This window comes from Cajanus cajan, chromosome 8 (assembly GCF_000230855.2).
Source record: "Cajanus cajan strain Asha chromosome 8, NIPB_CcT2T_4, whole genome shotgun sequence".
NCBI classification, from domain to species: domain Eukaryota; kingdom Viridiplantae; phylum Streptophyta; class Magnoliopsida; order Fabales; family Fabaceae; genus Cajanus; species Cajanus cajan.
Genome location: NC_138524.1, coordinates 15,165,579 through 15,183,205, shown reverse-complemented (window position 1 = coordinate 15,183,205; position 17,627 = coordinate 15,165,579). Strand labels below are relative to the sequence as shown.

At 32.6% G+C, this 17,627-nt stretch overlaps 3 protein-coding genes and 1 pseudogene across 3 annotated transcripts; 2 read left to right on the top strand and 2 right to left on the bottom strand.

Moving 5' to 3' along the window:
* The first annotated feature begins 809 nt into the window (after nt 1-809).
* Nucleotides 810-2,408, top strand: LOC109799446 (senescence-specific cysteine protease SAG39). The gene is made up of 2 exons (XM_020360011.3): nt 810-1,370; nt 1,660-2,408. Exons 1-2 carry the CDS (start codon nt 926-928, stop codon nt 2,247-2,249), a joined length of 1,035 nt encoding a protein of 344 aa, XP_020215600.2. The 5' UTR covers nt 810-925; the 3' UTR covers nt 2,250-2,408.
* A 484-nt stretch (nt 2,409-2,892) lies between these two features.
* Nucleotides 2,893-8,432, top strand: LOC109799447 (chaperone protein dnaJ C76, chloroplastic). The gene is made up of 9 exons (XM_020360012.3): nt 2,893-3,246; nt 4,034-4,162; nt 4,272-4,401; nt 4,636-4,756; nt 5,678-5,759; nt 6,238-6,291; nt 6,712-6,750; nt 7,572-7,671; nt 8,078-8,432. The coding sequence occupies exons 1-9, from the start codon at nt 3,019-3,021 to the stop codon at nt 8,206-8,208; spliced, it is 1,014 nt and encodes a 337-aa protein (XP_020215601.1). The 5' UTR covers nt 2,893-3,018; the 3' UTR covers nt 8,209-8,432.
* Nucleotides 8,433-12,197: 3,765 nt separating this feature from the next.
* LOC145950262 (secreted RxLR effector protein 161 pseudogene) lies at nt 12,198-12,884 on the bottom strand (annotated as a pseudogene).
* A 2,842-nt stretch (nt 12,885-15,726) lies between these two features.
* On the bottom strand, nt 15,727-16,158 carry LOC145950261 (uncharacterized). Its single transcript, XM_083061329.1, has one exon. It carries the CDS (start codon nt 16,156-16,158, stop codon nt 15,727-15,729), a length of 432 nt encoding a protein of 143 aa, XP_082917455.1.
* Nucleotides 16,159-17,627: the final 1,469 nt, after the last annotated feature.

The window sequence follows — 17,627 nt, the reverse complement described above, 5'->3', positions numbered from 1 at the left end:
ATTCATATGTAAAAGAAAGTCTTTCTAACAATAAGTTCATATATGAAAGAAAGTTTTCCTATTAACATAGAGGATTAAGAAGTGTATCATATTATCACAAGTTAAATGATGGAGTGACGATACAAGTTAAATAGACCACTATCAAATATACTTATGAACTAATAACTTATGCTATAGAAAAGGTAAAACTATAATCCTTTATTTGACGGAGATTGTTGAGATACAATTAAAGTTTTAAATCATTTAAACAACAAAAATATGAATTTAGATATATATATATATATATATATATATATAATTGTCTTTATTAATAACAGATATTTTAGATGATGACTAAAAATAAAAACACATGCAACAAGTGATAATATTATTCTAATTCAAATTAAACTTCAATTTTTTGTCCTTTCTCTTTCTAGTCTCCCTAGAAATAATTGTTACTCACTAAATTATTTACATTATCTTTAAAATGATTTAAGATGTCTATGTGTATATATATGACAATCAAATGATACCGAGTGTAAATTTACTGAACAATTAACATCTCCTATAACATTTTATAATAAAATAATATTTACAAATCTAATCATTCCAAATTAATTAAATTGATCATAAAATAGAATAAGTTTATTACAAATTTGTGTTCATTTAAAAACATTGTGTTGAAAAGGATATCTTTGAATGTTGACTAATTGACTCGAACAAATTAGCATTACACACGTCCTCTAGTGCTAGTAATTAAGAATCTGAGTAGGAAACCAAGCTCAACTTGTGCTTACAACTATTTCATGCACTATCAAATTACAACTCTTCAGGAACCCCTTACCACTATAAATTAGTTGTATTTGCCACTACTTTTCGTGCAAAAACTAAGCCAATTTTCTTTGTTCAACAAAGCTATTCTAAAACCAATAGCTTTTATCACAAGATGATTTCATTTAGCCAAAACCACTATATTTTAGTCATGTTCCTCGTTCTTACTGTGTGCACATGCCACGTAATGTCTCGCAGGTTGTCCGAGGCCTGCACATCGGAGAGACATGAGAAGTGGATGACACAGTATGGTAAGGTTTACAAGGATGCTGCTGAAAAGGAAAAACGTTTCCAAATATTCAAAAACAACGTGCAGTTCATTGAGTCATTCAATGCTGCTGGTGACAAACCTTTCAACCTTAGCATTAATCGATTTGCGGACCTACATAATGAAGAATTTAAGGCTTTACTAACTAATGGTCACAAGAAGACACAAAGGTTGGAGACAGTAACAGAAACATCGTTTAGGTATGACAGTGTGAGTGTCACTGATATTCCTGCTACCATGGACTGGAGGAAAAGAGGTGCTGTTACCCCTATCAAGGACCAAGGCACATGTCGTAAGATTCTATTTTCCTCGTTCCACCACTTCAATTATATAATTCATTGGTGCTTAATAAAAAGGAACATGCTAACTCGTGTCTTTAGTGCACTGGTTAAAGAATCAAAAGTAGAGAGTTTTTATTGAAAAATGTATATGTAAATTCTCTAGCAGAATTTTATTTTAGTTTTTAATGAAAATTTTCTACATAATTCCCTAACAAGTGTCCTAAGGGCACTGGTTAGAAAGACCGAATCAAAAACTGTGCTAATATACATTAATTAACTTTGTTTTGTTTGTGAAAACAGGTAGTTGTTGGGCATTTTCGGCTGCAGCTGCGACCGAGGGTATCCACCAAATTACTACAGGAAAATTAGTGTCTCTCTCTGAGCAAGAACTGGTAGATTGTGTGAAAGGTGAAAGCAAAGGATGCATCGGTGGTTATATAGAAGATGCCTTTGAGTTTATTGCGAAGAAAGGAGGCATAGAAAGTGAAACATATTACCCCTACAAAGGAAATAACAAGACATGTAAGGTTAAGAAGGAAACTCATGGTGTAGCTCGGATTAAAGGGTATGAGAAAGTTCCCTCTAATAGTGAAAAGGCACTACTGAAAGCTGTGGCACATCAACCAGTGTCAGTTTATATTGAATCTACAGGATATGATTTTCAATTTTACTCAAGTGGTATATTTGCAGGCAAGTGTGGAATTAAAACAGATCATTGTGTTACAGTAGTTGGTTATGGAGAAGCTCGTGGTGGCACCAAGTATTGGCTAGTAAAGAATTCATGGGGCACTGAATGGGGTGAGAAAGGGTATTTAAGGATGAAACGAGATATACTTGCTAAGGAAGGTTTATGTGGAATTGCTATGTATGCCTCTTATCCAACTGCATGAATTCTGTTATAAATCCTTATGTAAATCAATGCTTAATTTAGTATATGCACGTAACCATCATTTCCTTTCCTAGTAATTTGCTTGCGTTTGATCTCATGATGTCTATGTATACGCTTAATTTCTACTAAATAATGAAAACAAGTTATTATTTATAACTAATATTGATCTCTGTTCTTTTATTTCTGTTTGGTGAATAAAATATTACTATATTATTTTTTACGTAACTCTTTGAATGGTTATTATTAAAGTCAATAAATACAAACAATATAGTAAAATAATAAAAATAAAAATAATGGAATCTTACGAAAGAAATATCTAAAGCTTAATTGCAAATTAAAAAGTAAATCTCACAATCTAACGTGACAATGGCACCAACTAACACTGATTTATTTCGGAAAAAAAAAATCTAAATAAAAATATCCGTGGCATTGATTTTTTTGGGATAAATGATTGGCATGTGTGCACAAGATGACACGTGCCATTCTCGTGTAAAACCCACTTTGCCTCGTTTTCTTCACTCTCCCAGATTCATCTTAGGTTCGACTAGATTCTGTGGATGTCATTGGTTGTCACACTGCCACGTCATCAACACCGCCTGTGATATTCTAGGCCCAAATTTCTTCCACCTTAAAAATTCGAATTCTACAATTTTCCATTCAAAAGATTATCAACAATTTTGTTTATTTATTTTTTTATGTCATTTAATCTCTCGATTCAACAGTTCAATTCAACGTTGACAAGATTCTTTTCACTGGAATTGGTCATTTGAATGGCCCAGTTACTGTCTCCGGTGTACACAGAACCTCTCAAACTTCACAATCCATCAACGAATTTATGCTCATGGAGGATGATGATGCCAAAGACTGCAACTTCTTCGAACTTTGTAACACACATTAATGGCAAACGAAGAGGGTGTGGAAGGGTGAGAGTTGCTGCTGAAGAATCATTTTCAACGAGTGAAACTGTTGCAGATGACTACTATGCAGTTTTGGGTCTGGTAATGTATCAAATACTCTGATTTTTCCTCTCTTTACCTCATGGCTCATACCAAAAATATTCCTACAGGGTAAATAATAATAAAGAATGAAAGTCTTGTGAAATAAATAAATAAATAAAATGTGTCGTATTAGTTTTATACAACTTTAAACCTTCTGTTAAATTTCCATCCATGTTTTGATTGATTTTCCAAAGTCGAAAGGGTTACATAGTTTATTATTTATGCTGGGTCTCTCTCATCTGAGTAATTTTTAGAGACAATGGAGAAACCAATTAAATTTGGTAGTTTTTCTTTAGTAATGTAGGCTGAGGTGTTCATCAATGATATTTTCACAGTAAAAATAGAAGAATTTAATTAGAGGGTAATTTTTTTTTACAAGAGGGTATACCTTTTTTTTAACTATTATATTGCTGTACGGTATTTAATGATTATGACTAATCTTTATTGATTAGTTGTCTCGTCTGTGGTGGGAAGAGAATATAGGTTTTAACTTATTATCTAATCAATTGTCATGACATAATACTGTAATAATTATTTCTAAATTCACATTTAGAATTATCTGTTAATGTTGTAATAATTATTTCTAAAGTCACATTTAGAACTATTTCTAATTAGTTCAAGTATAAAAATCTTGATAATGTATCAAAATTAAACTCTTTTATCCTTTTTGTTTTTAATCATAAACAGTGGCTATGAGAATAATGTTATAATGGAGGGAAGTGAGAGAATATTTTCAAGATGAATATCAGTATCATAGTATGTTAATTATTGGTTGGTGTTTTACCAGCTTCCAGATGCTACTCCAGCACAGATCAAGAAGGCCTACTACAATTGCATGAAAGCTTGCCACCCGGACTTGAGTGGCAATGATCCTGAGACAACCAATTTCTGCACCTTCATCAATGAAGTCTATGGGGTGGGTTCCATTTTCTATATCAAATTTTGAAACCTAAAAAAAATGATGTTCAAGTTTAATTGTGTTTTTCTTTTTATTTATATATAGTAAATTGACTATTACAGTGCAGGTGCTCAGTGATCCCATTCAGCGCATGATTTATGATGAAATTCATGGGTATTCTTTAACTTCAATCAACCCTTTTCTGGATGATTCTAGCCCAAAGGATCATGTTTTTGTTGATGAATTCAGCTGCATAGGTACTTTTTCTCATTCTTGATGTCACCTCTTTTTACAGAAAAAACAATTTTGGGTCTACCAGGAATTGGTAAAGCGAATGAGACAACAAAGACAACTAAAATTTGCAATGCCATGCATAATGTAATTAATTGATATATAAAGAAAAATTTAATGTTGCTTCATGTCTTTATTAGATCCTCAACTAGGACAATACTATGCATGTTATGTAATTGTACTTCAAATTCCTTGAACAGGCTGCAAAAATTGTGCCAATGTAGCCTGTGATGTGTTTGGAATAGAGGAAGAATTTGGAAGAGCCAGAGTGTACAGCCAATGCGGGAACCCTGAATTAGTTCAACAGGCTATTGATAGTTGGTATCGTCACTGGTCACTCTAATCACTCTTTTTCTATCCATAGTTTCCATTCATTTTAAGCATTTTTGAAGTTTAATTCAACCCGCTTTCTGCTTTTTAATGTTGTCTTACCATGACCTTGTTTTGTTTCTAAGAATAGGTTTTTGGTTCTGTTACTGTATTACTGATCTATTATATTGTGGTCATGACATTGCCTTAAGTGCCACTATTGTTTTATAAAATTCTCCATTTTATTATTGATGATTAGGATTAAATTGTTCTTAGGTCTTTGGCCCTGCATTTTACCGGGAAATAAAAAGGGGGATATCAGTTATGGGCTACATTACAATAGTATATATTGATTATCTTAGTATGTTACGGACGATAATCAACTGAATTTTCATCAAATCATGCTGGCTCGTATATATCTTATTCATACACCACTTGACAACTGCATATTCAAATCAGCCAACGGTTAACTCAAATGATTTTAATTACAATTACAAATTCAAAACCCTCCAGAATAAGCATGCTTTCTCATCTATTGTGGTTATGTTTTTAATCCTTCTTTTTTTTGTGCTAGTGCTAATGGTTATGAACTACAATTTTTTAAGCCTTTGACTTCTTGCATGCTTAGACATGTTGAGAAAGGAGTCAAATATGTAGAAACCAGAAAAACGGAAAAGTTGAAAGTCTAGGGGATAAAAATATAACAGGGGACTATAAATATTATACCTTCCCTACCCTTGTTGGTTTGGCATAGATTAATATAGGAATAGGATTAAACCTTCTTTATTTAGTAAAAAAATTTTTTTTTTTTAATTTCCATTGGTGCTGTTGGACACTTGAGTTTTTTATTCATGATATGACAAAGGCATTGTTTGTGAAGTAACTAGGCAAATGGAGATTTCAAAAATTAATTTCAGAAATTTTGTATTTTAGCCCTGTTGACTGCATTCATTGGACATCAGCTGCACAACTATCATTGCTTGAAGACGAAATGCGTCGTGTAGAAAGAGTCAATGTAAGGCCAAAGTTACAATTTCTATTTCTATTTCTTTAGTGATCTTTCTTACCCTATAATTTTTATTCCTAAGATAATATGGTCACTTCTTATTTTTTCTGTTAGATGCAACTGATATATGAAAAACAGTTATAAACAAGTCTTATCTTCTTTTTTTTTTTCTCTTTCAAATTGGGATACTTCTTCACGGTTTCTGATCATTTTTAGTGTGAATTTAACAGTTTTTAGGCTTCTGCCTTTTCTTTATTTGTGAAAACATTAAATTTGTCTCTCATGTAATAATCTTGTTCCTTTTGAACGAAGTTTTAGATAACTAATGGGCTAAAGAAAGGTGACTTGTTTTTTTTCTGCTCCTAGTGGTATACATTATAATCCTATCACCAAATCCAAATGGAATCAGGACTTGTGAATGCTCATGATCTAGTTAAGCGTTTTGTTTACCATAAATATATCTATTGAATATCTTAAATATGAACAGGTTGCCATAATGCTTTCCGGAATGGGAGCAGCATCAACTGATGTTTTCAGAATGGTAAGCATAACTCATAGACTACTAGATTATTTAAATATTCAAAGGTTTTCTTCCAAGATTTTAACTACATTTTGAGGATTGATCAGCCTTTCTTGGTTTAAAACATGGTTGAAATCATCATATTGTGCAGGCCCTACAACATGGCTGAAGGATCTTGAATTTGGAAATTTCTTATTTCCAACTCTTGAAACAATGGTTCAAAAGTCATGATGATAACATGGATTAAAAGAGAGCTTTACTTCAGAATATTCATCGTACCACTATCATTGTTCCATTCTATAATGTTCTTTGCCTCATAATTTTCATGCTTATTTCAGAGAAAGTGTTTTAGACAGTATGCCCAACTTTTTTTGGGTTTTAGCATATATGTACTATTTATGTGCTGTCTCCTCTAACATGATCCAACCATACTAATGGCAGGCAAGTTCCCGATGGGAAAAGAGACAGGCAAAAGTCTTGGTAACAACTTTTATATTCTCATTCACCATTTTTTTTCATGCTTTAGTTGGGTTATTTACATGCAGTTAATTGTATTGAATTATCATTGTTTTTCCTACTAATTTCTGGAAAATGTAAAGGTTCTTAAGGTATGAAAAATTAAAGCAAACTACCATTTTAATACTGAAAAATTGTGTTGACATTAGTTGGTATCTTAAAATTGACTGACATTAATTTAGTCCTTCAAAGATAGAAAGTGACATCATGTATGTCCTTCGGTCATTGACACCTTGTCACTTCTCATCTTTCAAGGACTAAATTTATGTCCCCATTTGTTGAGAAACCAAACTGAACTCAACCAAATCTTTCTGGCCAAAAGTTTCTTGATATTACCAAGCTCAAAGTCTGAGCAAGTTTCCTGTCTAACACAACATTTAAGACTTCTCATTGTTCCTTGTTTTATGGAAAAAAATTTATTCAAGGCATACATGTAAATCAATGGTTCACAAAAGGGTTTTCTGAAAAGACTTTTGTTATATTTTGGATAAAAAGAAAATAATGTTGATATTTCAATCCTTTCTTCTCCACTACACTAAGTAATAGAAAGTTTCAAATCTAAATGCTTATTCTTTTACGAAAAAATGGGAGGATCTGCATATAAATCTAGAATGCTTATTCTTTTACGAAAAAAAGGGGAGGATCTGCATGCAGTTTAAGATGATGCAATATTTACTAAATAATACAGAGCCTTTTTGGAAGATTCCTAGTTCTTAGGTTTTGAGTTTAGACCAAGCTGCTTAAACACAGACAAAGCAAAATTGAAAATTATGAGTGTCTTGCAGGAACAAGCAAAATTGAGAATGATGAAGGAGAAAGGTTCTGATAATGCAGATATGTTCTGGAACAATCTTTGGGGCAAACAAAGAGACTTCCAAAGTTCAGGTATTGGAAAATACAAAATGTTTCTACAGTTTTAATTATTGTAAATTATAGATTCCATGTGCCAATGATTTTTCATTTTCAATATGTTTCATAACTTCATTTCACCAGCTTTTATTATAGGTGATTTAAATTTGTAATTTCTAACCTCTAAGTAGCTATTAACAAATTCTGACTCCACAATCCACATGAGAAGTATGCTTTCAGTAAGCATGATTATTTGGTTGTGGTAATTATTAAAAGTTAAAAACTATCCTAGATAAGACTGAAGGTAGTATTATTTAAGTTAATTATAGTCATTCAAATGATAATCATTAGTGCTATAGGATTAAAATAATATATTCAAGATCTTAAATTCAAACTTTATTACATAATTCTTACCGATAAAAAAATGATAATCATTATGCAGAGGAGGAAGTCAAAGAAAGAGCAAAAAGGGCTGCTGCTGCTGCTAGAAGATGGAGGGAATACTCAAGAAGGGGTGTTGATAAGCCTCCCACATTTAAACTTCCAGAGGCAGCCTCCAACAAGGACAAATGACCAATATTTTCCCATAGTCCTTCCTTCCTATACTATAAGTCTATAACAACCAATCTCATGTAATTAGTTCATCCATAGCCTCTCAATGAATCTCACTAGTTTATTTCACATTTAACAATCCATTGTATATGCTGCAAGCTTGCAACACTAATAGTAATTACTGTAAAAATAATACAGATGATTTATAGTAAATACAAGGATAAATAAAAGAAAGTTAAGTTCAATGTGGGTTAACATTTTTCTTGGTATATATAACTCTGCAAACAGAGAAGGTATTCCTATGCTTCAGTTTTATATAAAATAATCCAGTGAAGGTATTCAAATCAATATGTCAAAGAGCTATGGAATGATAAATTTGGAGAATGAAAACTACATCAATGTATCTTTCTTCATTTTATATAATCATCTAGGAACCTTTATTCTAAAAGTCAGTCTTATAATATTGAGTTAGGTTCTAATTTATTATTTTAAGATAGTATTAAAATTATCTTAATCTATTAAAAGGTTTATACGCATATAAAATTCAATAATATTGAGCTGAACTTTACGAAGTGGGAACAAATTCAAGTCTCACGTCAACTAATTTTGGAGATCTCACCTTGACTAATAAAAAGAGGTCATATAGTGTATATAATGTTGGGAATATGTTTAAATATTTTTAAGAGAATAAATTAATTTTGATAAAAAAATTTATTTATGTTTCAAATATTTAGATTTAATATGTTTTGACTATTTTAAGATTTGTTTCTTTATTTTAAGAATAAGATAATATATTTTGTATGACAACTTTTCTTTAAAAATAAAGACCTCATAAATAAAATTTGGTTACGCTCCTCTGATAAAAATATATATTTAACCTCTGATAAAAATATATATTTACAAAATAAAAATATAAAATAATTCATCATTAGTATCAAAGCCAGGTTACAATTTGTGGAGATAGAAGTCAAAACAAACTTTTCACAAATTATTCCATCTATCTTTGATGGAGAAAACTATGATCTTTGAATAGTGAGAATGGAGACATACCTAGAGACTTTAGTTCTTTGGGAAGGTGTAGAAGAAGATTGTGATGTTTTCGCATTACCAGACAATCCTATCACAACCCAAATGAAAATTCACAAAGAAAGAAAAATCAAGAAGGCAAAGGCAAAGAGTTGTCTCTTTGACTGTATTTCAAAAAATATTTTCACCTGGATCATAACTCTCAAATCGACAAAAACAATTTGGGATTACTTAAAAAGGAAGAATATGCTCGAGATGAAAGGATTTGAAGCATGCAAGTATTGAATTTAATAAGAGAATTTGAGTTACAAATAATGAAGGAGACTAAGACAATTAAGCAATACTCAGACAAATTGCTTGGCATTGCTAATAAGGTACGTTTACTAGAACATAATTTCTTAATTCTAGAATTGTTGTAAAAAATTCTAGTAATTTCCCTTGAAAGATATCAAGCTTCAAAAGTAGCTTGGAAGAATTTAAGTAAAATCACTTTGGTAGAGATGTTGCATGCATTACAAGCATTACAATAAAGTAGGCTTATGAGACAAGAAAAAACTTTGGAGAATGTAAATTTAGCCAAATGGAAGAACAACAACGGTGGCAAAAATAAGAAGAAGAAATTGTTCCAAGAGAACAAGCAAAATAATAATATCCAAATTTTTTCATCATGTCCTCATTGCAAAAAAAAAAAAAAAAACTAGTCATCCACATTATAGATGTTAGTGGAGACCTAACGCAAAATGTTATAAACGCGGATAATTAAGACACTTAAAATATGTATGCAAATCTCAGGAGTAACAAGAAGAAGAACAACTACTTTCAATATCATGTTGACCAAAAAAACTCGTGCATTATTGATAGTTGTTTAAATCATATAACTTATGACCAAGAACTCTTCAAAAAAACTCAACAAAACTAATATATTTAAAGTCCAAATGGAAAATGGAAGATAAAAAGGCAAACGAACAAATGCTATCAAAAGTCATTCAAGAAGTGTTCAAGGTTCATATGAACAATAAGAGTTTTGATATAAATTTGGAGAAGGGGGAGCCAATTATAAATGATATCAAAATGAAGATGATCAAAAACAACCTTCAAAAAAGAAGTTTGAGAAAATGCTAAAGTGGTCCCACTCAAGAAGGATTGTAATAAAAATCACAAGAAAAATACAAGAAATTGCGAGCTTTTCATCTTCTTATTTCTCAATTGTAAGCAATTGTGTTAGTTTTGTTTTGGTCAATTGTAAGCAGTGTTTGGTGCAATCTTTGGAGACTGTTTTGTACTCTTTGTTGATCATAGTGAAATTTTTTCTTTGGCCTAGACAACTCATAGTTTTTACCCTTACATTGAGGGGTTTTCATATTAAAAACATTTGTATCTTTTGTGTTTGGATTGTCTTTTTACTTTATTATGTTGGTGCTCCTTACATATTCTTGTAAGTAGGGGAATTTAATTTCCGTTGTGTTATTACTCTTTCTTAATTAATTTTTATTATTGTGTTGGATTTTCCCCATCAATGTTATCTCAATTATTATTGAAAAAAAAAACATATGTTATATCCTTGGGAGGATTGCACATTACACAAATAAGTCCTTAAAAACAATGTTATTACACATATTAGGTTATTAATGTTTGTTATTATACAAGTTTTGCATAAAAAGATGAATCATAATTCGTACTTGATCGTGAAGATGGATAATGACAAAAAGATCAATAGTGAAGAAGGACAGCAGTATTTATCATTATATTCTTGAAAATATTTTTTCTGAAAATAAAAGTTGATAATTTGAAACAAACTTCAAAAAAGTCTTTAAACAGTGATCAAAATCTTATCAATCTTTGTATATATAAAAAAAAACATTTATTGCAAGAATTCGGACTCTTATTAGTCCTTAACTTCAATCGCAGATACTTTGGTTCAAAAATAAAATAAAAAAAAAAGAGTAGATAAAGAAATATATATTTTTTATATATATCAGTAACAAAGGCAAGAACAAAAGAAAAGTAGCCCCTCTTGCAAACAGAGACCAAAACCAAGCAGGGAACTTCCTGCCAAGCTCCCCATTTTGCCAAACTCAGCCACGAAATTGCATAGAATAATCATGGAAACTAAGAGACCACTCTCTCTCCATCTGAGACCTAATCAATGACACTAAGGAATAATTCATGTATTGTTGATGTTAACTTTATTCAGAATAATAACATAAGAAATTTATTTCTGTTCCTGTGTTAGGATACACGTGTAAGAACTAATATCCTAAAGATCTAAACATGGCAAAATCAAAAGCAAACACGTTCAGATCATTCTCATAATTGCGGAAATTAAAGGACCAACCTCCAGCCATTGTTGTTCGCTTACTCCTTCAGGTTTCTGAACCCTTGCTCTCTATACGTGATGGTGTAGTATACTGAAGAGGAGAGTAGGCTCAGGGACCCAAAACAGAGATACGTGTTCAATTTTATAGAGCTCTAATCCATCGTAGAGCCTCTTTGAACGTTGGAGAAAAACGTGCGGGAATCACGGTACCATATCCGCAAGTTATTTGATAATGGATTGAAAAATGGACCACATTCATGATATGTTAACCGTAGCAAGTAAAAGGATCAGGAAAGCAACGTGAAAATCGGAAGCACGTCATTTCCTATTTACGTGGCTGTTGCAAACGTGTTACTGTTGCAAAAACAGTTTTCAAAATGACGCATATGCCAACATTCTCCCACTTGGTCCATTTATCCAATTATCAATCAAATAGGAAACCAAATATATGAATCATGGTGATAGGTCCTCTTGATAATGAGTATTATCTCCCATGTATCACAATATATTAAGTCTCTCATCCTAATCTCTTAGCTCTAATGAATAAACCATACGTTTATTCCAGGTCACAATTAATGAGTTTTCTCAAAATAAATAGGTATGTGCACAAGGTAAATGAGAAAACATCAAACTAAATAAGAGTTTTAACAAGTAATTACAATGATTATCACATCATGGAACCAAGTCCCATTCGAGTTACATGATCCTTAAAATTCTTTGGTGGCATTCCTTTAGTTAAAGGATCAGCAATCATTAACTCAGTGCTAACGTGCTCAATGACAACTTTCTTTTCCTTAACACGTTCTCTTATGGCTAGATATTTAATGTCGATATGCTTACTTCGACTTCCACTTTTATTATTCTTAGCCATGAAAACAGCAGCGGAGTTATCACAATACAACTTCAATGGCTTAGCAATTGAGTCCACAACTCTAAGTCCATATATAAAACTCTTCAACCATACACCATGTGAGGTAGCCTCAAAACAAGAAACGAACTCAGCCTCCATAGTAGAAGTAATAGTCAAGGTCTGCTTTCTGCTGCTCCAAGATATAGCTCCACAAGCCAGCATAAAAATATAGCCAGATGTAGATTTTCTGGTATCAATGCAACCAGCGAAGTCTGAATCAGAGTAGCCTATCACCTCCAAACTATCAGTTCGTCTATATGTGAGCATGAAATCTTTTGTTCCTTGAAGGTATCTCATTACCTTCTTTGCAGCTTTCCAATGGTCAACACCAGGATTACTCTGATATCTTCCTAAAACTCCAACTGCAAATGCAATGTCAGGTCTAGTACAAACCTGAGCATACATAAGACTTCCAACAACTGAAGCATATGGAATATTTTTCATGTGTTCTTACTCAAGATTATTTTTCGGGCACTGACTCAACTCGAGTTTGTCACCCTTCACAATGGGAGCTACACTTGGTGAACAATCTTTCATGTTAAACCTCTCTAAAACCTTGTTGATATAGGTCTCTTGAGATAAACCCAAAATACCTCGAGATCTTTCTCTATGGATCTTAATGCCTATAACATAAGATGCCTCACCCATATCCTTCATATCAAAGTTCTTTGAGAGAAATTGTTTTACCTCGTACAACATACCCTTGTCATTAGTTGCAAGCAAAATGTCATCCACATATAAAACAAGAAAGCAAATCTTGCTCCCACTAACCTTCTGGTATACACATTGATCCATGATGTTTTCTTCAAAACCAAATGAAGATATAACTTCATGAAATTTTAAATACCATTGGTGTGAGGCTTGTTTTAATCCATAGATGGATTTGTTAAGCTTACATACTAAGTGCTCACCATCACTAGAGAAAAATCCTTCAGGTTGTTTCATGTAAACCTCTTCCTCTAGATTACCATTAAGGAATGCTATTTTCACATTCATTTGATGTAGTTCAAAATCAAAATGAGCTACTAATGTCATTATTATTCGTAGAGAATCCTTCTTAGATACAGGAGAAAATGTCTCACTATAATCAATTCCTTCTCTTTGAGTGAATCCTTTGGCAACAAGTCTTGCTTTATGTCTTTCAATGTTACCTTGTGAGTCCTTTTTAGTTTTAAAGACCCATCTACATCCAATGGATTTTACACCATGAGGCAACTCAACAAGATCCCAGACTTGATTAGACGTCATAGAATTCATCTCTTCTTTCATAGCATTATACCACAAATTTAATTCCTTAGAATTCATGGCTTGTGAAAACATTTCAGGATCATTTTCGGCTCCAATGTTATAATCTGATTCTTGTAAATACACTACATAATCACTAGAAATTGCTGATCTTTTGACTCTAGTAGATTTTCTTAATGTTGTCTCATCACTTTGGTCAGGAACTTGTTGTCCAACCGATTGCTCAATAGGTTGTTCAACATTTACCTGTTGCTCTTGGTCAACAACTTGATCTACATTATAATCTTCAACAACTTGTGGAACTTGAATCACTGGTTGTCTAACACATCTTTGAACTGAAGGAGCGTGATTGACTACCAGTCTGTCATTTGATTGAGAGGGTTGAACTTCATAGTGATCCTTTTCAAAACTAATATCTTGAATTAAATCACTCCCACTAATCAAGTCATTTTCAAGAAACTTTGCATTTCTTGATTCCACAATTCTAGTGCTATGAGATGGGCAATAGAATCTATACCCTTTGGACTTTTCAGCATATCCAATGAAATACCCACTAATAGTCCTCGGGTCTAGTTTCTTCTCTTGTGGGTTATAAATCCTTACTTCAGACGGACATCCCCAAACGCGTACATGTCGTAAACTGGGTTTCCAACCTTTGAATAACTCAAAAGGTGTCTTTGAAACAGCCTTGGTTGGAACTCGGTTTACTATATACACAGCCGTTTTAAGAGCTTCAGCCCACAAGAATTGAGGAAGTTTTGCATTACTCCTCATACTTCTCACCATATCCATTAATGTTCGATTTCTTCTTTCTGCCACACCATTTTGATCTGGAGAACCAGGCATAGTGTATTGGGCAACAATCCCATGTTCCTGAAGAAATCTCGCAAATGGACCAGGTGCTTGTCCATTCTCTGTGTATTTACCATAGTACTATCCACCTCTATCTGATCTCACAATCTTAATTTGTTTTCCACATTGTAGCTCTACTTTAGCCTTAAAAACTTTAAAGGCATCTAAGGCTTCATCCTTAGAACGAAGTAAGTAAAGTACATATATCGTGAGTAATCATCAATAAAGGTGATGAAGTATCTTGGACTATTTGCATCCATGTCCGGACAACAAATATCTGTATGAATGATTTCTAGTATGTTTGAACTCCTCTTGGCACCCTTTTTGGACTTGTTAGTTTGCTTACCCTTGATGCAATCCACACAAGTCTCAAAATCAGCAAAATCTAAAGTACTAAGTACTCCATCATTTACTAATCGTTTTATTCTATCAATGGAGATATGTCCTAATCTCCGGTGCCACAACATAGAAGAATCCTCATTCATAACACAACGTTTTAACCCAGAAGAAACATGCATAGAATTATAAGCAGCGTCATTATTTTGCAAATTAATAGAGTAAAGACCATCACGTAATTCACCAAAACCAATAACTTTGGATTTATTCAACAAAGTAAAACCAGAAATTTAAAAGAAAAACCCAAAGGTGCAAGTTGCGAAATAGAAATTAAGTTTCTACTAAAACTAGGAACATAAAAAGTCTTTTCTAAATTTAAAATAAAACCACTGCTCAAAACTAAAAATTGCATGTCCCAACGGCCTCCACATGTGAACTCATCTTGCTTCCTGAATAGATGCATTGCTCACTTCCCATCGGTTTCCTTAGGTTTTGCATACCCTGTAAGGTATTAGAAACATGGATTGTAGATCCAGAATCAATCCACCATGTGTTATGATTAGTACTAGTCATATTAGATTAATAACAAACAAAAGCAAATAAATTACCTTTCTTTTCCAACCAATTCTTAAACTTCAAACAATCCTTCTTCATGTGTCCTTTCTTTTTACAAAAGAAGCACTTGGATTCTTTCTTAATAATTGGTTGAGCTGGAATCTTTCCCTTCTTATTATCTTGATTCTTCTTTTTCTTAAAAGAACCAGTTAAGAGCACCTGCTCTCCTTCTTCCATCATTAACCTTTCCTCTTCTTGAACACACATGGTCAACAATTCATTAATAGACCACTTATCCTTATGTGTTGTAAGAGATTTTAAAGGGGGCATAATGGTGAGGCAAGGTGCACAAAATATAGTGCACTAGGAAAGAATCAGACATGGTAACCTCTAAAGCTTTCAGTTGAGCCACAATATCCCTTATGCGCATGATATGATCACGCACTCCTTTAATCCCAGTGAGCTTTAAGGATGAGAACTGCATTATAAGGGTGCTAGCAAGAGATTTATCAGATGTGGTAAATTGTTCATCAATAGCCTTTAGTAAATCCTTGACATTGTCATGATGGTCAATAGAACCCCGAATTCCAGCAGAAATGTTGGTCTTTATGAACGTCACAGAGAGACGATTTGACCTCTCCCATTTTTCATAAAGATCAACTGCATCTGGAGTGCTGGTCTCAGTAATACCCGGTGGTGCTGGTTTCCTAATAGCATAGTCAATGTCCATCCAGCCTAAATGAAGAAGAACTCTCTCCTTCTAAACCTTATAATTGTCACCCTTTAATTCGGGAATGCCACACTTGATATTAGAAATATTCATAGATTGAGAAACTGCAAATGTCAAAAACATGTTCATCATCATAACTTGAGACTAAAATAAATGTCATGTTTTACCAATGCAAACATGTCTCTTTTAACGAATCTAGTGACATAAAACTTGCATGTGGGCTAAAGTCATATTCAATTAGACTCATGTAATCTTATGATAAAACTATCAAATTATGTTCCCTTTCTTAATTCCTGTGGGTAAATTAAGAAATATAATATAATATTTTATCCTAATTAATCATACAAATGTAAGAAATTTCCTGTGGGTATATTTCATCACATATAATTAATTACAATTAATGTTTTTCTTAATGTGATCTTTAAAAATATATAATTTTAATTAATTAAAAATGTTGTGGCTATTCTCTAACTTATTAAAATTATATGTATCACTAAACATTAAAATAAAATAAATAAATCTTATTTTTATTTTAATATCAAAATAAAATAAATATAAGCAAATATTGGACAAGCATATAATATTCAATAATCATTATTCTTAATTTCCAATATTTAATGCAGCCAAGAATAACATGTATTACAAAAATAATTACACCACGTAATTACGAAACAACATGCAAGAAATCAGAAATCATTTGATCACGTACGTACGAAGCATGCAACACGTAATTATGAAATCATTCCAGCATGCAAGAAATAAAAAACGGGAATCAAAACAATCACGTACGAAGCATGCAACACGTAATTACGAAATCATTCCAGCATCATTTGACCGTGGGTGACTTCAACATATAGAGATATGTGCGTGACTCATCATATAAAAATAGAGGAAAATCAAAACATGCAAGACACCAACAGGATTCGAACCCATGCCATGATAGCTATATGCAAGTGAACAAACTACTGCACCAAGCGCTTCATCTGTGAAGTGTGATGCAATTTAAAAATAAAACATATGCATGTCAATAGCAAACAAATAAACAAAACGCGAAACACATTGCGTTTCACTCGTCTTCAACCTTGAGACGGGTCATTTTTACCCGTTTATGACCCGCGGACCCGAAACGAAAACCAGACCATTTCTCCACGTTTTGAACATCGAAAAACACCATTTTAATTACAGAAACGGTAGAAAAATCATCCTCTACTCCCTCTCCAGTTTTAGAAACAATTATGGGGTTGAAAAGAGATACCCAAAAACTCGATACAAAACAAGGTAGAGGAAACAACGTACTCTGATACCAAATGTAAGAACTAATATCCTAAAGATCTAAACATGGAAAAATCAAAAGCAAACACGTTCAGATCATTCTCATAATTGTGGAAATTAAAGGACCAACCTCCAGCCATTGTTGTTCGCTTGCTCCTTCAGGTTTCTGAACCCTTGCTCTCTATACGTGATGGTGT